This window comes from Danio rerio, chromosome 7 (assembly GCF_049306965.1).
Source record: "Danio rerio strain Tuebingen ecotype United States chromosome 7, GRCz12tu, whole genome shotgun sequence".
In the NCBI taxonomy this organism is placed as follows: Eukaryota; Metazoa; Chordata; class Actinopteri; order Cypriniformes; family Danionidae; genus Danio; species Danio rerio.
Window position 1 is genome coordinate 5,577,539 of NC_133182.1, and position 21,808 is coordinate 5,599,346.

The 21,808-nt window shown below is 39.4% G+C and overlaps 1 protein-coding gene and 1 long non-coding RNA gene across 2 annotated transcripts in view; one reads left to right on the top strand and one right to left on the bottom strand.

The window, feature by feature from the left end:
- Nucleotides 1–21,808, bottom strand: part of LOC141375270 (basement membrane-specific heparan sulfate proteoglycan core protein-like) — a 43,614-nt gene that overhangs the window by 14,047 nt on the left and 7,759 nt on the right. The window contains exons 3-6 of the mRNA XM_073907967.1: nt 19,346–19,636; nt 14,134–14,415; nt 9,107–9,394; nt 1,492–1,782 (exon numbers count right to left, since the gene is read on the bottom strand). Of these exons, the coding sequence (XP_073764068.1) occupies nt 1,492–1,782; nt 9,107–9,394; nt 14,134–14,415; nt 19,346–19,636 (1,152 nt within the window). The remainder of the gene's footprint in view (nt 1–1,491; nt 1,783–9,106; nt 9,395–14,133; nt 14,416–19,345; nt 19,637–21,808) is intronic.
- LOC137496141 (uncharacterized) lies at nt 13,123–13,440 on the top strand. Its single transcript, XR_012383049.1, has 2 exons — nt 13,123–13,218; nt 13,378–13,440. It is a non-coding gene; the product is annotated as an uncharacterized lncRNA (long non-coding RNA).

Sequence of the window (21,808 nt, forward strand, 5' to 3'; positions counted from 1 at the left end):
CGTGTGAGCTGCTTATAAGCGTGAGCGTGGGTGATTAACTGGATGCGCTTCAGGTGTGTATGCTATCAGTGTAGATGGATGATGTAATGGTTAGAAGTCCTGGGATGGTGACCTCTGCTGGCCAGCGAGGGGAATGACTGGGACCGAGTCGGTGACAGATGCGGCTTTTAAATGTACATGTACTGTAATAAAAACGTCATATCGTGCCTTAGCCTTGTAGGCTCAGTCCCCCCCACAATTAGAAATTAAATTAGAAAAATAGATATTCCATCCCTCTTTGAGCGAACATAAAGTCTGACCAGGCTAAAGTGCATGTATGACAAGTGCCCCAATAACCCATGGACTTAGGATCATCCCCATTCCCCTCAAACTTGAAGCATAACGAAATACTACGCCATTACAGTTGCGACAACGAAATTCTGGCAAAATAACCTTAGCCTCGGAACGTAAAAGCGAGGCCAACATGTCTAGAATAGAATAGGCTAAACCAATATGAACGTAAAATTATCAGCTAACCGAACTCAAAAGTTTATATTGAACATATGTGTAGCCTAAATAACATAGGCTAATTGGTTTAATATGCCTGACCTTAGGTCTAGTTTGATTTTTTCTTGGCACAATGCAGGAATAAAATAGCATATACAGTGTCAGGATTCAGACGGGAGTGCCTGCATAGACACTATAATGCGCCTTGCTGCACTGAAGGAGCGCTCGCTCGCAGCACTTGCTGCTGAAATGCATAGAATTCTCTTGGAAAGGTGCAGTAGTCGTGGGAATGACTGGCCTTATTTCTCCCAAAAGGAAAGTAGATTTTCCTCTGCTGATCCGTCTATACGGAAGTTTGTGGAGGAATACTTCTGTACTTCATCCAGAATTAGTGTATCCGATTCCTCCTCCCATTCTGTGAAGTCAGCTAGGCTTTTTCGTTGGTGCGCCAGCTATGCCTATAACAGTACAGTACAACCGCCCGCCACCCGCCCGAATTTAATTAAAATATTATTTTTTCCGTAACGTCATCCGCCCGATCCGCGGTTTATCCGCGGAGTCCGCGGCTATAACCGCCAACCGCGCATCTCTAGTTCAGATCCTCATCAGACAATGATAGCCCACCCTCAGCTCCGCACACAGCACTATAAAGTGCTATACGTATCAAACTCCTGGGCTGCACTGACATTAAACTTTCAAATTAAGGCAGGAATCACAAACTATCGTCCTGTGGGCTGCGAGTTTCAGACCCCTGCTCTAGATAAACTAAGAATGCATGAACCGTGTTTTAGGTACCTTTAACATATCATGTTTAGTATCGCTGTGCAGTTCCTGAGATAACTCCAGTACTGGTTTGTCACTGATATAAAAAAACAAATTATTAGGAGGACAATGTGTTTACCATATTAATTGCGGTGTTGTTTTGTAAGAGGGTATCTAATGCTGAACAAAATTTGTTTTTTTGATCATAGAGAGAGTTTGTGAGAATAATAATATTCAACTCACCCTTCACTGAGAGAGAAACAGCAGAGCTTGATTGTGATGAGTTTGGTCTTCCAGATCTCTGTCCTTTACACCAGTACTGACCCTGATCAGACTCAGCAGCTCCTCTGATAGTGAGAGTGTCTCTGTTTACAGTGTAATGACCATCAGACTGTAACTTTACTCTGTTTCTGTATTTATACCACTTATATGTCCAGTCACTGTGATCAGACTCAATCACACACTTCAGATTGACTGTCTCTCCAGTGAATACAGCACTGTCTGGTGTCACAGTCACTGTAGATCTGGGTGAAGCTGAGGAGAAAGACAGAAACATAAAGTGACTCAAACAACTCCATGAAAGAAGGTATTTTGTATATATTATTTTGTATATATTTTCACAATTATGTAGAAGGAGAGCTGAAGACCTCCAACTACAAGTTGATAGGAGGAGCAGCTGAATCTGAATCTGCAACTCATTCAACAGCAGCATCCGTAAGTCACGCCATTCTCTTCATTATCAAAGCTTGTCTCTGTAATGAACTCTCACTCAAGTCTATTTTTTGATGTTTTTGCTTGAGTTGTTGCTTTTATGGCATAAAATAAACAATAACATTTTACTATATGGCAGTGGTTCTCAAATGTTTTACACCAAGTACCACCTCAGAACATATTTGTTCAGGCCCGGATTGGCTAATCGGGAGAACCGGGAGAATTCCCGGTGGGCCGGTCCGTTTTTTTGGCCGTGAGGGCCGGTGTCCCTAGCTCAAGAATCTGTTGCTCTCAGCAGTCACACTTTTTAAATTAATTAATTTATTTACTTGACCACAGTCTTCTTATTCATTATTTTACCGCAGCTCTGCTCTTTTTATCTATATTCTCGCAGCTTGTGAGCAAGATGCAGCCTGCAGATTAATGATGATATAACTCAGATGAGTTACCTTTCAATGTACAGCTGTTGTGGCCTAGTGGTTAGCACATTAGGTTACGACGCCACTGACTTGGGTTTGATCCTCATTTGAGTAATTTATTTTTTTCATTTTTATTGTTAAGACATATAATACTGTGAGGGTTGTTGAACATTTGAAGTTCTAAAGCAGCTGTTTTCTCAAAAAAAGACGTGATAGTGTCATTAGAAACTGAATTGGAAATGACCTTATTTTAATATAGTCAGTCGTGAACTGAGGTAGGCCGGTCAGAGGCTTGAAACTCCAGGGCTGAAAAGGAGTCCCACTCCCGCCCTGTATTTGTTTTTTCAAGTACCATAGAACCATTTAATTTTTTGGTGAAATTACGAGTGTACTCTTGGCAGTACCCATTATTGTTTTCAATCTCGAATTAAATCTTCCCCCAAAAAAACTTAAACACTTCATTAAAATCCGTATTACACAATAGATTGAAGTGCTGATATGCACTGAGGGGTTTAACTTGATTTTAAAAGAGAGAACACAAAATCCTATGTTGATCAGAGAAACTGACTGGAGAAGGGATGCTGTAACAAAGGGGCTGACAAAGAGGGATCCATTTGCAGTAAATTTATTAAACGCAGTTTATTAAATACAAGCGCACAGATGTAATGCGTGTGCGAACTCACATCAAACACAATCGTGTTACGTTGAAGGATCAACGGCAGGTAATCACAGTATAAATGTTCAGGCATGGGTCAGAGGCAGGAGGCGAATATCAGAGTCAGAGTCCAGGCTAGAGTACAAGGCAGGCGGCTAGAATCAGAGTCGGTAATCAGGCTGGAGTACAAGGCAGGCGACTGGCAAGACGAGGTCAGAGAACAAGGCTAGGCTAGGCTAGGCTAGGCTACGCTACGCTACGCTACGCTACGCTAGGCTAGGCAAGCAAGCAACGGGAAAGCAGGCAGAGTAGAGAACCGCTCAGTAGTGTTAGCCGGGGCAGAACAAGACTTCGCAATGAGTGAGTGCATGTGAGTTGCTTATAAGTGTGAGCGTGGGTGATTAACTGGATGCGCTTCAGGTGTGTATGCTATCAGTGTAGATGGATGATGTAATGGTTAGAAGTCCAGGGATGGTGACCTCTGCTGGCCAGCGAGGGGAATGACTGGGACCGAGTCGGTGACAGATGCGGCTTTTAAATGTACTCGAATGGTGTTTAAAAAACCTTTGTCTCTGCCCTTTATGAAAATGCCTCCAAATATCACATAAATCATTTATATTATTAACTTAGAATTTTTAATTATAACTAGATTATTAAAGTTCGTCGAGACAAACTTTAGGCTGGCTTGAGAAAGCTTTAATTTTTAAGTTTTAAAAAGCAATTTTAAGTTAAAAGTAGTTTAAAGTTTTAAAGCAGTTTAAAGTTTAAAGTAGTTTAAAGTTTTAAAGCAGTTTAAAGTAGCTTAAAGTTTTAAAGCAGTTTTAAGTTTAAAGTAGTTTAAAGTCTTAAAGCAGTTTTAAGTTTAAAGTAGTTTAAAGTTTAGCATGATTCTAGCATGAATAAGCATGTTGTTAGCTTGATTCTAGCATGAATTAGCATGTTACTAACATGATTCTAGCATGTATTAGCCTGTTATTAGCATGATTCTAGCACGAATTAGCATGATTCTAGCATGAATTAGCATGTTATTAGCATGATTCTAGGATGCATTAGCATGTTACTAGCATGACTCTAGCATGAATTAGCATGTTACTAGCATGATTCTAGCATGAATTAGCATGTTACTAGCATGATTTTAGCACAAAGTAGCATGTTGTTAGCATGATTCTAGCATGAATTAGCATGTTACTAGCATGATTCTAACATGATTCTAACATGATTCTAACATGAATTAGCATGATTCTAGCATGGATTAGCATGCTACTAGCATGATTCTAGCATGAACTAGCATGTTACTAGCATGATTCTAACACGAATTAGCATGTTACTAGCATGATTCTAGCATAAATTAGCATGTTATTAGCATGATTCTAGCATGAATTAGCATGTTGTTAGCATGATTCTAGCATGACTTAGCATGCTATTAGCATGGTTCTAGCATGAATTAGCATGTTACTAGCATAATTCTAGCATGAATTGGCATGATTCTAGCATGAATTAGCATGTTACTACCATGATTCTAGCATGAAATAGCATGATTCTAACATGAAATGGCATGTTATTAGCATGATTCTAGCATGAATTAGCATGTTACTAGCATGGATTAGCATGATTCTAGCATGGATTAGCATGCTACTAGCATGAATCTAGCATAAATTAGCATGAGGTAGCAAGTTATTAGCATGATTCTTGCGTGAATTAGCATGTTACTAGCATGAATTAGCATGATTCCAGCATGACTTAGCATGTTACTAGCATGATTCTAGCATGAATTAGCATGTTACTAGCATGAATTAGCATGTTACTAGCATGATAGATTAAAATAGATAGATAGATAGATAGATAGATAGATAGATAGATAGATAGATAGATAGATAGATAGATAGATAGATAGATAGATAGATAGATAGATTAAAGCAATTTATAGATAGATAGATAGATAGATAGATAGATAGATAGATAGATAGATAGATAGATAGATAGATAGATAGATAGATAGATAGATAGATAGCAGTTTGAAAAGGATAGATAGATAGATAGATAGATAGATAGATAGATAGATAGATAGATAGATAGATAGATAGATAGATAGATAGATAGATAGATAGATAGATAGATAGATAGCAGTTTGAAAAGGATAGATAGATAGTTTTAAGGTCACAAAGTTAGATCTAATGTAAAGTCAATGTAAGTCTTTTGCAATGGAAGTCTATGGGACAGTTGTTGCTAGGGTGCAGTATCTGGTAGTTAGGGTGTGGCTAGAAAGTTAAAAGCTCATCAGTTATTGGTAGTTTGGTAGTCTGAGTTATATGAGCTCAGCCATTAGTCTGGTGGACAGTCTGATGCAGAGTTATGAGCTAACAAAGTTTGATCCCATGTTAAGTCAATGAGAGTCTTTTGAATAGAAGTCTATGGGACAGTTTCTAGGGTCCAAAAGTGGTTGCTAGGGCGTGGCCAGAAAGTTAAAAGCTCATCAGTTATTGGCAGTTAGGAAGTCTGAGTAAAATGAGCCCAGTTAGAAGTTTGTGTGACAGTCTGACGCAGAGTTATGAGGTCACAAAGTTTGGTCCAATGTTAAGTCTATGGGATTTTTCCGGCGGTCCCGGGACGTTTTTCGGAAAACCGAAAGTCGGATCAGTCGGAAAAGATATAGCAACACGAGTCAGAATAGTTTGGAGGTCTGGTGCGAGTTTGGTGGTCATAGCTTGAAAGGTCTAAGAGGAGATAGTCTTGCAAATTTAGTCTCAGAAGAATAAAAAAAAAAAACATAATAATAAGTTTAGAAAGGATTTCAGTGGTCTGGCTTGTTTCTCAAGCCAGCCTAATAACCACCTAGAAATAGATATAAGTATTGTAGTTTTGTAGAGTGTATTTTTCAAAGGTGGCTCTTGTTTTTAAAAGTCTTCCTTTCCCCTCATCAACTTGAGACAGGGTAAAGATTTTTAGTACAGGGTGTCCGCAGGGTCTTTAAAACTATTAAAAGTTCATTAATTATTTATGAGAAAATTAAGGCCCTAAAAGATATTAAAAGTCTTAATTGTGTTTATAAGAGGTCTTTCATTTTGTGACACACTCACCACCCCGGAGGGAGGGAGTGGGTTCAGATCCTCATCAGACAATGATAGCCCACCCTCAGCTCCGCACACAGCACTATAAAGTGCTATACGTATCAAACTCCTGGGCTGCACTGATATTAAACTTTCAAATTAAGGCGGGAATCACAAACTATCGTCCTGCGGGCTGCGAGTTTCAGACCCCTGCTCTAGATGAACTAAGAATGCATGAACCGTGTTTTAGGTACCTTTAACATATCATGTTTAGTATCGCTGTGCAGTTCCTGAGATAATTCCAGTACTGGTTTGTCACTGATATAAAAAACAAATTATTAGGAGGACAATGTGTTTACCATATTAATTGCTGTGTTGTTTTGTAAGAGGGTATTTAATGCTGAACAAAATTTGTTTTTTTGATCATAGAGAGAGTTTGTGAGAACAACTTTACTTTGACAAACCGCAAGCTGCAGACTTTCAGACTCTGCTTGCCTCTTTTGACCTAAAAAGAGCACCTACTTCTGCTACCCACAAATCAGGTAATCAGCTAGACCTTATTTACACACGACACTGCTTCACTGATCAAACAATAGAAACTCCACTACAAATATCTGATCATTTCCTTCTGTCTCTCAACATCCACATTACTCCTGAGCCGCCACACACTCCAACACTGGTTACCTTTCGCAGAAACCTACGATCTCTCTCACCCAATAGACTATCCACCATTGTTTCAGACTCTCTTCCTCCATCTCGCAAACTCACTGCACTTGATTCGAACAGTGCCACTAATACACTCTGCTCCACACTAGCATCATGTCTAGACCGATTATGTCCTCTTGCATCCAGACCAGCCTGTGCCAGTCCTCCTGCACCCTGGCTCTCGGATGCTCTCCGTGAGCATCGCTCAAAACTTCGGGCTGCAGAGAGAATTTGGCGGAAAACCAAAAATCCTGTACAGCTCTTAACATACCAAACTCTTCTGTCCTCTTTCTCAGCTGAGGTTACTTCTGCAAAGCAGACATATTACCGTCTGAAAATCAACAATGCCACTAATCCTCGCCTACTTTTTAAAACATTTTCCTCCCTCCTCTATCCTCCTCCTCTACCCGCATGCTCCACACTTACTACTGATGACTTTGCTACGTTCTTTTGCACCAAAACTGCAAAAATCAGTGCTCAATTTGCTGCACCTACAACAAACACGCAAGATACAACACCAACACCACACACACTCACCTCTTTTTCTCAGCTCTCTGAGTCTGAGGTGTCCAAACTCGTGCTATTTAGCCATGCAACCACCTGTCCACTCGATCCCATTCCCTCTCATCTCTTGCAAGCCATCTCTCCTGCAGTCATACCAACACTGACTCACATAATTAACACATCTCTTGACTCTGGTTTATTCCCCACTTCATTTAAGCAGGCTAGGGTAACCCCACTGCTAAAGAAACCCAACCTTGACCATACGCTACTTGAAAACTACAGACCAGTATCCCTGCTTCCATTCATGGCCAAGATTCTGGAGAAAGTAGTGTTCAATCAAGTTCTGGACTTTCTTACTCAAAACAATCTCATGGACAACAAGCAATCTGGCTTTAAGAAAGGCCACTCAACTGAGACTGCCCTGCTCTCGGTCGTGGAGGATCTCAGACTGGCTAAAGCAGACTCTAAATCATCAGTCCTCATTTTGCTGGACTTGTCAGCTGCTTTTGACACTGTCAACCACCAGATCCTGCTATCTACGCTCGAGTCACTGGGCGTTGCGGGCACTGTTATACAATGGTTCAGATCTTACCTCTCTGACAGGTCATTCAGGGTGTCTTGGAGGGGAGAGGTGTCCAACCTACAGCATCTAAACACTGGGGTACCTCAAGGCTCTGTTCTTGGGCCACTTCTCTTCTCCATCTACACATCATCTCTAGGACCAGTCATCCAGAGACATGGATTCTCCTACCACTGCTATGCTGATGATACCCAGCTTTATCTCTCTTTTCATCCTGATGATCCCTCGGTTCCAGCTCGTATCTCAGCCTGCCTGTTGGATATTTCACACTGGATGAAAGATCATCATCTTCAGCTGAAACTCGCAAAAACGGAAATGCTTGTAGTTTCTGCCAACTCGACTCTCCACCATAACTTTTCAATCCAGATGGATGGGGCAACCATTACTGCATCCAAAATGGTGAAAAGCCTTGGAGTAACGATTGATGACCAACTAAACTTCTCTGACCACATTTCTAGAACTGCTCGATCGTGCAGATTCGCACTCTATAACATCAGAAAGATCCGACCCTTCTTATCTGAACATGCAGCTCAACTCCTTGTTCAAGCTCTTGTTCTCTCCAAACTGGATTACTGCAACTCTCTACTAGCTGGGCTTCCAGCTAACTCTATCAAGCCTCTTCAACTGCTCCAGAATGCAGCAGCACGAGTTGTCTTCAATGAACCTAAACGAGCACATGTCACTCCGCTGCTAGTCCGTTTGCACTGGCTGCCAGTTGCTGCTCGCATCAAATTCAAAGCTCTGATGTTTGCCTACAAAGTGACCTCTGGCCTTGCTCCTTATCTGCTCTCACTTCTGCAGATTTATGCGCCCTCCAGAAACTTGCGTTCTGTGAATGAACGTCGCCTCGTGGTTCCATCCCAAAGAGGGAAGAAATCACTTTCGCGAACGCTCACGCTCAATCTGCCCAGTTGGTGGAATGAACTCCCTAACTGCATCAGAACAGCAGAGTCTCTCGCTACTTTCAAGAAACGACTAAAAACTCAACTATTTAGTCTCCACTTCACTTGCTAATCTGCAATTGTCTCTTTGAATATCACACTAACTGTACAAAAAAAAAAAAATACTAATACTACTAATACTTCCCTTCTTAGACTTTACAGACCTGAAACTTGCCTATAGCACTTATTCATTGTTGCTCTTAGTTGTGTAAATTGCTTCCTTGTCCTCATTTGTAAGTCGCTTTGGATAAAAGCGTCTGCTAAATGACTAAATGTAAATGTAAATGTAAACTCACCCTTCACTGAGAGAGAAACAGCAGAGCTTGATTGTGATGAGTTTGGTCTTCCAGATCTCTGTCCTTTACACCAGTACTGACCCTGATCAGACTCAGCAGCTCCTCTGAGAGTGAGAGTGTTTCTGTTTACAGTGTAATGACCATCAGATTGTAACTTTACACTTCTGTCTTTATACCACTTATATGTCCAGTCACTGTGATCAGACTCAATCACACACGTCAGATTGACTGTCTCTCCAGTGAATACAGCACTATCTGGTGTCACCGTCACTGTAGATCTGGGTGAAGCTGAGGAGAAAGACAAAAACATAAAGTGACTCAAACAACTCCATGAAAGAAGCTATTTTGTATATATTACTTTGTATATATCTTCACAATTATGTAGAAGGAGAGCTGAAGACCTCCAACTACAAGTTGATAGGAGGGGCAGCTGAATCTGAATCTGCAACTCATTCAACAGCAGCATCTGTAAGTCACGCCATTCTCTTCATTATCAAAGCTTGTCTCTGTAATGAACTCTCACTCAAGTCTATTTTATGATGTTTTTGCTTGAGTTGTTGCTTTTATGGCATAAAATAAACTATAACATTTTACTATATGGCAGTGGTTCTCAAATGTTTTACACCAAGTACCACCTCAGAACATATTTGTTCAGGCCCGGATTGGCTAATCGGGAGAACCGGGAGAATTCCCGGTGGGCCGGTCCGTTTTTTTGGCCGTGAGGGCCGGTGTCCCTAGCTCAAGAATCTGTTGCTCTCAGCAGTCACACTTTTTAAATTAATTAATTTATTTACTTGACCACAGTCTTCTTATTCATTATTTTACCGCAGCTCTACTCTTTTTATCTATATTCTCGCAGCTTGTGAGCAAGATGCAGCCTGCAGATTAATGATGATATAACTCAGATGAGTTACCTTTCAATGTACAGCTGTTGTGGCCTAGTGGTTAGCACATTAGGTTACGACACCACTGACTTGGGTTTGATCCTCATTTGAGTAATTTATTTTTTTCATATTTATTGTTAAGACATATAATACTGTGAGGGTTGTTGAACATTTGAAGTTCTAAAGCAGCTGTTTTCTCAAAAAAAGACGTGATAGTGTCATTAGAAACTGAATTGGAAATGACCTTATTTTAATATAGTCAGTCGTGAACTGAGGTAGGCCGGTCTGAGGCTTGAAACTCCAGGGCTGAAAAGGAGTCCCACTCCCGCCCTGTATTTGTTTTTTCAAGTACCATAGAACCATTTAATTTTTTGGTGAAATTACGAGTGTACTCTTGGCAGTACCCATTATTGTTTTCAATCTCGAATTAAATCTTCCCCCAAAAAAACTTAAACACTTCATTAAAATCCGTATTACACAATAGATTGAAGTGCTGATATGCACTGAGGGGTTTAACTTGATTTTAAAAGAGAGAACACAAAATCCTATGTTGATCAGAGAAACTGACTGGAGAAGGGATGCTGTAACAAAGGGGCTGACAAAGAGGGATCCATTTGCAGTAAATTTATTAAACGCAGTTTATTAAATACAAGCGCACAGATGTAATGCGTGTGCGAACTCACATCAAACACAATCGTGTTACGTTGAAGGATCAACGGCAGGTAATCACAGTATGAATGTTCAGGCATGGGTCAGAGGCAGGAGGCGAATATCAGAGTCAGGGTCCAGGCTAGAGTACAAGGCAGGCGGCTAGAATCAGAGTCGGTAATCAGGCTGGAGTACAAGGCAGGCGACTGGCAAGACGAGGTCAGAGAACAAGGCTAGGCTAGGCTAGGCTAGGCTAGGCTACGCTAGGCTAGGCTAGGCTAGGCTAGGCTAGGCAAGCAAGCAAGCAAGCAAGCAAGCAAGCAAGCAAGCAAGCAAGCAAGCAAGCAACGGGAAAGCAGGCAGAGAAGAGAACCGCTAGGTAGTGTTAGCCGGGGCAGAACAAGACTTCGCAATGAGTGAGTGCATGTGAGTTGCTTATAAGCGTGAGCGTGGGTGATTAACTGGATGCGCTTCAGGTGTGTATGCTATCAGTGTAGATGGATGATGTAATGGTTAGAAGTCCTGGGATGGTGACCTCTGCTGGCCAGCGAGGGGAATGACTGGGACCGAGTCGGTGACAGATGCGGCTTTTAAATGTACTCAAATGGTGTTTAAAAAACCTTCTGTCTCTGCCCTTCATGAAAATGCCTCCAAATATCACAAAAATCATTTATATTAATAACTTAGAATTTATAATTATAATAACCACCTAGAAAAAGATATATCTTAGTATTGTAGTTTTGTAGAGTGTATTTTTCAAAGGTGGCTCTTGTTTTTAAAAGTCTTCCTTTCCCCTCATCAACTTGATACGAGACAGGGCAAAGATTTTTAGTACAGGTTGTCCGCAGGGTCTTAAAAAATATTTAAAGGTGATTAATCATTTATGAGAAAATGAAGGCCCTAAAAGATATTAAAAGTCTTAATTGTGTTTTTAAGAGGTCTTTCATTTTTTTCAAGCGTTGTCCAAAATGTTTGACTCCAAAAAAGCATAAATATATTTATTTTCCTCCTAATTTTAACAACGGCGTGCTCTATCCACGCGATTGGTTCAGGCCGGGGCACCAAACTCCTCCATCCAGGTGATGTCATGTAACTTGCCACTAACTTGGGAAGGTGATGTGAAGCTCTCCACATGTTGTGAATTCATAGAGCGAAACAGGCGGCAAAATGGGGAAATGTAAGTTTGCGTACTTCTGGTTGGGGATATGAGAGTTTAAACTGTGGCTGAAGCCTGTCGCTGAAAACAACCGCATAATAAATTATTTTAAGCTTTGTTTTTTCTGAGCTTATTGGGGTTCTGTTACATGGTTATGCTCCATTGATTTAGCACTGTTAACAACTGTTTATTAGCAATTGTGTATTAAGTTAAAGGTTTAATACTGATTAGAACTTGAAGTGGCGATGAGGTCTTAAAATATTCTGAGAAGGTCTTTAAAAAGTCTTAAAAAGGTATTGAAATTACCTTTAGGATTCCTGCATATACCCTGTAGTAAATAAAATGCCCACACCACCACTAAGTGTGGTGTTATACTATTGCATCGAATCAACTTATTTTTTAACATCACTGTGCATTTCCTGACTAAAAATAAATCAATGTTTTTCTGTTTAATTACTTCAATGGTGCAATTTGGTGCACCATTCACATTTAACGAAACAATGCACACTTCAGCCAGAGTCAAGCATATAAAAAAAAAAAAACTATTGTGATTCATCTCAAATTTATGCTTTTTTTTAATGCTCTCACTCTGTAAAAGCCAATGTCTCTCTTTGCATTGAACTTTATGTGTCTTGCGTTCAGAGGTGTTGTTTATTTCTACACATTACACATCAACTAAAGTTTCAAATATGATATCATAGTGGACCACCCCTTTAAATGTTATAAATGTGTATTTGCTGAATGCTTTTGGCAAACAAGAAAGTATTGTTTGCATTATTAGGCCTACTAAATAAACAACTGTTATACTTATTTTATACATTTTAAGAATTTTGAAGAATTCAAACTAAGCTTGTTTGGCACGCTGTCCTGGGAGAGAGCTCTGAGCTTATAAGATCCTTGAGACCTGGGCTCCCTCCCATTAGCAGGACAAGAGGGGAGTTTGAGCTCAGGTAGACCTCGATGAACTCCCTTGACTTGTTTCTGGCTAAAGACAGATATAGGCATGGGTAAAGAGACATATTCGGCTTAGAACTCAACTATGATGCCGATTTGGTATGATCAGTTTACTTAGGTTGCGTGTTTTTGCACTGAGGGAGGAAACCGAGGGACCTGGGGGAAACCCATGCAAGCACGAGGAGAACAAGCAACCTCCACACAGAAACGCCGACTGGTTCAGTAGGGACTTTAACCAGTGACATTCTTGCTGTGAGGCAACATTGATAATTACTGAGCCCCAGTGTCACTCAATCTAGAAAGGAGGGGTGTTCTGCCCAGTGGGACTTGTTGTACTATTGCGACCTCTAGTGGTCTACTTAGTATTGCAGTATGAACCAGGAAGTTTCTGAATATGTTGGAGCACACGGAGGAGATCGTTTTGCTGCAATAATCTTTGTTTTCTATACTCTCCATGGCAAGAACTGCTTGTAAGTCATTATATTTTCTATGTAAACATCTTAAAAGTGGGTTTGTGTTTATTCATAATTGATTGTTGACCTAAACCTTCTATTTGATTGTAATTGTTATGTTAGCCATGTACAAGCTACAGTTTCACCTAAATGTATTTTTTTTGTATCTATTTTCAGTTTCACTCCCTTGTTCATGACTACATTTGACAAGAGTCTCTATTAAACGGAGCTAGAATGCTGTATCCTGACTCTCATGTAATTTATGACAGGAGTTTGGCTGGCTGTCTAATTTTGGTTAAGAACACCAATTGGAGAACAGTACAAGGGGTGTAGGGGTAGCTAGGGGGATTCTTCAAGGAGAAGATAAGAAACACTGGTTATTTATAGTGAGTTAGGATTCGTCTGATTGGTGAATCATGTGTCAACTAATGCGGGACCAGCTGTGAGCAATCATAAACACATGATCCTCTTGAAATTAGTTTATTAATAAACTTCACTTGTTTAAACAGTTCTATTTGACTATTAGATAGAATTCTATCATTATTAGACCAAACCAAATGACAACAGTGAGCAAAAGGGAGGAAAAAGGTGCTGCTCTAGGCACCATCAAATTAAAAGTCCCCCTCAAAAATGGGAAATTGGCAAATTTAAATTTGTATTGGCCGATGTCGTTATTTGAAAAAAGCCTAGTCTGATATATCGGTTGACCACTAATCTACAGTAAATGCACTGATTGCAAATAAATACACTGTTTAAAAATATTATTTTATCTATTCTTATTTGTACAGTTGTATTACACAATATTCTTTTTATCTTGGTTATTGTTTTTTTCACAATCAGTGCAGGCCAAAATTAGAATCAAATTTCAACAACAAAAAAAAGGCAAAGAACTTAATTATAGACTGATTTGAAGACAAATTATATTAAACTCACCATTCACTGAGAGATAAAGAGAAGATACTTTTAATGAGACTGAACTCCTATCTATGAGTCCTTTACACCGGTGCCAACCCTGATCAGACTCAGCAGCTCCTCTGATAGTGAGAGTGTCTCTGTTTATAGTGTAATGACCATCAGACTGTAACTTTACACTGTCTTTATACCACTCATATGTCCAGTCACTGTGATCAGACTCAATCACACACTTCAGATTGACTGTCTCTCCAGTGAATACAGCACTGTCTGGTGTCACAGTCACTGTAGATCTGGGTAAAGCTGAGGAGAAAGAAAAGACAAAAACAAAGTGACTCAAGCAGCACTTTCAGTCAAAATATTTGTTAAATGTTGTTTGCTTGGATCTGATAGTTGGAATCATTTTAACAACATTGTCCTCTGTATGTGGAAAGTTTTAAAAACACAAAGTCAGATCTTTTTTTTTCTTAAGTATGTCAGACATTCTCTAAAACAAGAATCAAGACCACTGATCTCTGCACAGTTTCTGTCATATAAAACAGTGTTTACCAAACTGTGGTTTGAGAGGGATGTAAAGGGGATGTGCTATTAAAACAATTGGACATCTCTAGGTATTTGTCCGCTCCATTTGAGTAGGTTTAATCCAAGATCTTCAAGTCAAAACCTACAGCTCATGACCATAAGTGAGAGTAGGAATGTAGATCGACTGGTAAATCGAGAGCTTTGCCTTTCGGCTCAGCTTCTTCTTCACTTCAATGGACGTTACTGCTGCCACTGCACTGATCCATCAGTCAATCTCATTCTCTCATCTTTCACAGACTCTTGAACAAGATCAAACGTACTTCAAATAGACAGAATCAAGATACTTGAAACTCAATTAAGTGACATTAGCATTTTATTAATATAATTTAGGTTTTTAGATGATTCCTTTAATTTGACATTTTTTGTAATGTACTATATTATATAACGTCCATATCACTGGTCCAATTATATAATGTCCAAGTGTTATCACTTTTTACTAGGGGGTGTTATGGATCACAGTTGATTCGTGATCAATTCCGATAATATAACCTACACTGAAAACCCTAATAAGTTGACTGAGCTAAATTAATTGAGTAAACTCGTTGCCTCAATTTAATTGAGTAATGGAGTCTCCCAAAACTTGCATGTATGAGTCTATTTAACTTGCCGGTTTTGTAGATTATACTTGAATTGTTCAGTTCACCAAACTTAGTACTTAAGTAGATTATACTTGAATTGTTCAGTTCACCAAACTTAGTGCTAAGTTTGGCAAACTGAATAAGGAAGCCCTTAGGCTGATCTTAAACGCAAGGTTTACCAACTAATATTTCACAATAAAAACAGTTTGAAGTAGCTCCAAGGAACCATACTTCCCTCTACCACAACTGAATCTCTTCTTCATTCACCCACTCGCCTATTATAAAATATATATATAAGGTATGTATGTGTGTGTATATATATATATATATATATATATATATATATATATATATATATATATATATATATATATATATATATATATATATATATATATATATATGTATGTATATATATATATATGTATGTATGTATGTATGTATGTATATATATATATATATATATATATATATATATATATATATATATATACATATATATATATATATATATATATATATATATATATATACATATATATATATATATATATATACACACACACATACATACCTTATATATATATATATATATATATATATATATATATATATATATATATATACATATATATATATATATATATATATATATATATATATATATATATATATATATATATATATATATATATATATATATATGGTATGTATATGTGTGTGTGTAATAATATACTATAAAATATTTTAAAATAAATTTTAAATAAAAAAATACGTAGCCATTTATACACATTATGATGAATAAATATATCTGAAGTCATGTTTTCTGATTAAAAAAAAGATCTTGTACAAAAAAGGTTGCACATATTAGAATTTAACAGTCAAGACAACATTTGTGAAAATTGCCTATTTTTTTTCCCAAAGGATTAATTATGATTTTGAGCTCACTACACTTGAAATCTTAAGTTTTTTGCATTTTCATGGTACATAAGTTAAATTAACTCATATTTTTAAGTGATACCACCAAAATGCAAAATTTTAAGTTATGTTCAGTCAACTTTACTTAATTGTTTAATTAGGGTTTTCAGTGTAGAGCCTCACTCTCCCTGAGAGTCTGGCCGCAGCTCAATGCTATGCAGCCTAGCCAGGGATTCAAACAGAGCCTGAGGCTTATGCAAGGGGCCACCGATCCACTTGCTTCTTTTCTTCTCTCGGATCATTCTAAACAACAACAACCCGAAGAAGTCATGCACCAGCCGCACTACCTCCAGGTGGCGTCTCCAAGACCACCCTCTCTACATCAACAACCAACTAACACCCAGACATTTCCATGCAAACTCCCCTTAGTTCATCACCCAGCCTTAACAAAACCTCCCCCCCTTTTCCTGGCCACCAACCCCCCATTCAAGCTCCACCATCAGCCCTCTACTCCCAGCCAGCTACAAATACTCTTTAGATTCAACTTCCTCAAAACTTACCTATTCCACCAAACCCACCCAAGCCCCAGTGCATACTACCCTCCTCACCACACTCCCTCACCAACAGCCCCAACCCCAGAGAAAACCCCCCCTTTGTTTAATTTCCCCCTCCTAACATTCCCTCTTTCTTTCATTCTTCATCCTATCATCCAGCACTCTTATTCAAGCCTCCTCTTAGCACAGACCCGCCCCAGCACCTCACCCTCCCTACACCTTTTTTCTCCTCTCATCCCCTTACACCCTGTCCACTGTAACACCCATCCCTGTGCAACTCAATGCTCTAGATATGGATCCTCCTCAACTCAGTTAAAAAAAACAGATTCTCACAGAAAATGTGGTAGCTGGCTTAAGATGTGGAGCCTCATCTAACTCCTGTCCCTCCCTATTCGGAACTGATATTTCTGTGAACCATCACTTCGGGAAACCTCCATCTCCCACATATCTTGCCCGTAACCATCCAGTCATATCTCACTTCTTGAAATACATTCAAGCACTTAATAAATATAAATATAAATCACCTTTTCTGGATTCTTCTCTCCTCTCTATCACTTAATTCATTTCCCATTTTCACATCACAAAGGATCTCCAAGCCAGTGCTATAAAAAGCTATATAAGCGGAGTCCAATTTTTCCACAAATTAATTTATAGATTTCCATCTAATCAAAAAGCTGATTCCCAAACCACCCTTCTCATCATAGCTATCCAAAAAGCCCAGCCCTCCCTCTCAGACAGCCCATTACCCTAAACATTCTCTATAAATATATATTCACCCTCCACAAAGGTACCGGTCCATTCATACAGCTCGTACTCTTGACACTATGTTCACCCTTGCTTTTTTTGTGGCTTCCTCAGATGCTTCAAAAATCACCATATCATCAAATCCCGAACCAAACATCCCCTATCATCTCAGATCTAGCTTTGTTGGATAAAGAAACTCTCTCTTTCTTCATCAAACAGAGCAAAACTAAATGAGTTTGCAAAAGACATACAGAGGAGGAAAGGTTGAAAACATATATATGCAATGTCCTTTTTGTGATTGATCCTATTTTCCAACTTTAGACCTTCTCCGCCTTTCAGGCTTTCTCCCAGAAGCATTTTCCAGTGACTCATTTAGAATCAGCACAGCCACCACAGAAGCCCAAAAAGGGCTCTACCAACAACAAATACAGACCCTCAGATGATGGTTGTCTGATGCCAGACCCACTCAACCCTCTCCGAGCTGGTATCGAACCGGCAAACTTCCGCATGGGAGTCGGTTGCTCTACCAAGGAGGCTAAAGACCATGGCCTCTAGCGTTTGTCGCTAGAGCACCTTTGGAGGTCAGAGGAGTGAGGTTTACCTGCACAGCACACACTAGCTGGCCTCCGTTACACTCACCCCCATAAACCTCACTCCCATCCGGGTCACGGCACCAATGTAACCCCGCCGGTCCTACACCACCCAACCCGCTCCGAGCTGGGATTGAACCGACGACCTTCCGCATGGGAGTTGGTTGCTCTACCAAGGAGGCTAAAGACCATGGCCTCTAGCGTCTAGAGCACCTTTAGAGGTCAGAGGAGTTAGCTGGCCCACTAGCTGGCCTCCGTTACACCAGCGTGAGCACGGATCGGATACTTTCTTCTCCTACCCATTCTATCCAGAGTGTGCACAACCCCGCCCCTCTCCCCTCCTTACCTTTCTTTTCAGCATGAGCATGACTCTGCTACTCTCTCCTCCTACTCCTTCCTTTAAGCGCAAGCATGACTCCGCCACTGTCTTTCCTCCTTTCCCTTATTTTCAGCATGACTCCACCTTCTCTTTCTTTTCAGTGTGGGAATGACTCTACTCTCTCTCTCTCTCTCTCTCTCTCTCTCTCTCTCTCTCTTATTCTTTATTCCAGTGTGAGCCCATCTCCGCTACTCTCTGCTTGCTTCAACTTCCGCTGGAGCCTGCCCCAATTTTTGGGTGACCAAATGCCTTGTTAATGCCAGAGGTCAGAGGAGAATGCTCAGACTTGTTCCAGCTTATAGAAGGGTAACAGTAACTCAAACAACCACTCGTTACAACTAAAGTCTGCAGAAGAGCATCTCCGAACACACAATATGTCCAACCTTGAGGCGGATGGGCTACAGCAGCAGAAGACCACCCCGGGTGCCGCTCCTGTCAGCTAAGAACAGGAAACTGAGGCTACAATTCACACAGGCTCACCAAAACTGGACAATAAAAGATTGGAGAAATGTTGCCTGGTCTGATGAGTCTCCATTTCTGCTGCCACATTTGGACGGTAGGACACATGGAGACAAATCTGTAGCAACTGCTTGATGCTATCATGTTAATATGGAGCAAAATCTCTGAGGAAGTCTCCCAAGTGTTTGCTTTTCTTCCCCACCACTTCAAAAGATATTGGAATTGGAACTGAGAATCAATAACAACCGGATTCCATAAGCAGAATCGGAATTGGAACCTCAATAGCTAGAATGAAAATGAGATCCAATTCTACTATTTACAGGATGTAATAATCTAGCATCTCCAGCTAAACAACATGTGTGAGTGTGCTGTTTAAAACTGTTATCTCTTGACTGGTAGTGATTTGGAGGACGATGATATTCAACTCACCCTTCACTGAGAGATGAACCTCAGAGCTGAAGTTTGATGTGATTAATCTTCCAGAGCTCCATGCTTTACACCAGTACTGACCCTGATCAGACCAATCAGCTCCACTGATAGTGAGAGTGTCTCCGTTTACAGTGTGATGATAAAAGAACTGTAAATAGCTGTCTTTGCTGTCTTTATACCACTCATATGTCCAGTCACTGTGATCAGACTCAATCACACACTTTAGATTAACTGTCTCTCTAATGAATACAGCACTGTCTGGTGTCACAGTCACTGTAGGTGTGGGGATATCTGTCAAAAAAACAAAACAAAGTGACTAATGCAACCCTGTATCTGTAAAAAAAAAAAAAAAAAAAAAAAAAAAGTAAATTCTTTACAAAGCTGTTTTTTGAAGCTTGTATTTAGCAATAATAATAATAATAATAATAATAATAATAATAATAATAAACAGCCATTGAGTCTAAGCCAAATATGCACTGGATTCCTGTCAGTTTTTGAATTGATTTCAGTTTCAGTTTTCAGTTTCCTTTATTTTTGTCATTCAAAACATCACGACAAAATTGTAATGCAGAACGAAATTACGTTGCAACAGACCCAACAAGAACATTAAAAACATCACTATACAAACACTATAAAATCCTAACATGATAAATAAGCTTTTATAATTCCATAAAAATATAGTTATACAAGATATAACCCAATTTAAAAAAATCTCTGAAGAGAATAACTTACCTATTTCACCATTTGTTGTAATATTAACAATTTATGCTAGATTAACTATTTATTGATGTATTATTTCACACTAGCTATCAATAATATGTTTTAACAATGTTTAGGAAATGGTATTATTTAAAAGTCTTATAATGACTTATAATCATGAAACCGCACTGATTTGCTCCTCAGGCTTCTGTAACGCCTGCCTGATGGCATGAGCGAGAGTGTAACGACAGGGAGTGACACATACAACTGAGGTAGGATCCAAAATGCAGGTTTATTCGTAGTCAGGCAAGCAATGGTCAATACGGGTGCAAACAGGTGTGTAAGGACAATACAGAATCGTAATCAGTAACAGGCGAAAGGTCAAAAGGCGGCTGGCAGACTAAGACAGGATGCTAACAAGGCTAAGGTCGGTACACAGGATAACAAGACTGGGAAACGCGTTGTAGTGTTACTTACAGTGAACAAGACTCAGCAAAGTGAATGGGTGAGTGTGTGTGGCTTAAATAGTGTGTGGAATCGGTCTTTGACAATCCTCAGGTGGTGCGAGTGTAATCAGTCTTGATGAGGAAGCATGTGTGAGTGTGACCGGAGTGCATGTATGAAAGTGTAGTCCAGAAATGGCGGATTTGTTGTCCATGGTTATTGTTAGTGCAATCCAGCGATCTCATGGAATACGATCGCTGGTAATCGTGACAGTGAGCAGGCTATGGCCAGGGTGGGTTGGATGCCTAAAATTACTATTTGCCGTAGACAGACAACGTCATTGATAAAGTTCCTCGATAGATGTCATTTTGACTCCAACACACCTTCAGCTGACTTTATGATTCACAAGGCCTTGAATGGTCTAACACTACCATATTTATCTGTGCTTTTAATCCCATGCACTCCTGAATGTGCTTTAAGCTTGTCTGATGCTAATCTTTTAACTGCTCAAATAACACCGGGCATTCTCTTCATTGGCACCTAAATTGTTGAACTCTCTACCCTCTAAAAAGAAAAAACATTTTTAAGGTAGTTTATATTTTACTTTTATATGATTTAGATCTATTACCGTTATTAGTCATTCATTCATTCATTCATTCATTCATTCATTCATTCATTCATTCATTCATTCATTCATTTTCTTTTTGGCTTAGTCCCTTTATTAATCTGGGGTCACCACAGTGGAATGAACCACCAACTTATCCAGCATATGTTTTACGCAGCCGATGCCCTTCCGGCTGCAACCCATCACTGGGAAACACCCATACACACTCATTCACATACACTACTGCCAATTTAGCTTACCCAGTTCACCTATAGAGCATGTCTTTGGACTTCTGGGGGAACCCGAAGGAAACCCAGGCCAACATGCAAACTCCACACAGAAATGCCAACTGACCCAGCTGAGGCTCGAACCAGGCGCCGTGCCGCCCCTAATATTGTGTTTTTAATTATTTTTTATTATTGCATTTTGTTTGCATTCCTCCTTGTTTTTACTGCTGCATATGTTCTCTGTAAAGTGCCTTGAGATGCTACTTTTAAAGGTGCTATATAATAATAAAATGTATTATTATTATTATTATTATTATCAATTCTTTTAAAAGCATTTTTGTTTATCTAAAATGTACAAAAAATTACAAAGCTAAACTTCTCCTTTTTTTTTTTGACATTTTTTGCTTAAGTGTACTAACCCCCCCCCCCCCCCCCCCCCCCCAAAAAAAAAAAAAAACTTCAAAAGGTTCAATAAAATAAAATGATAAT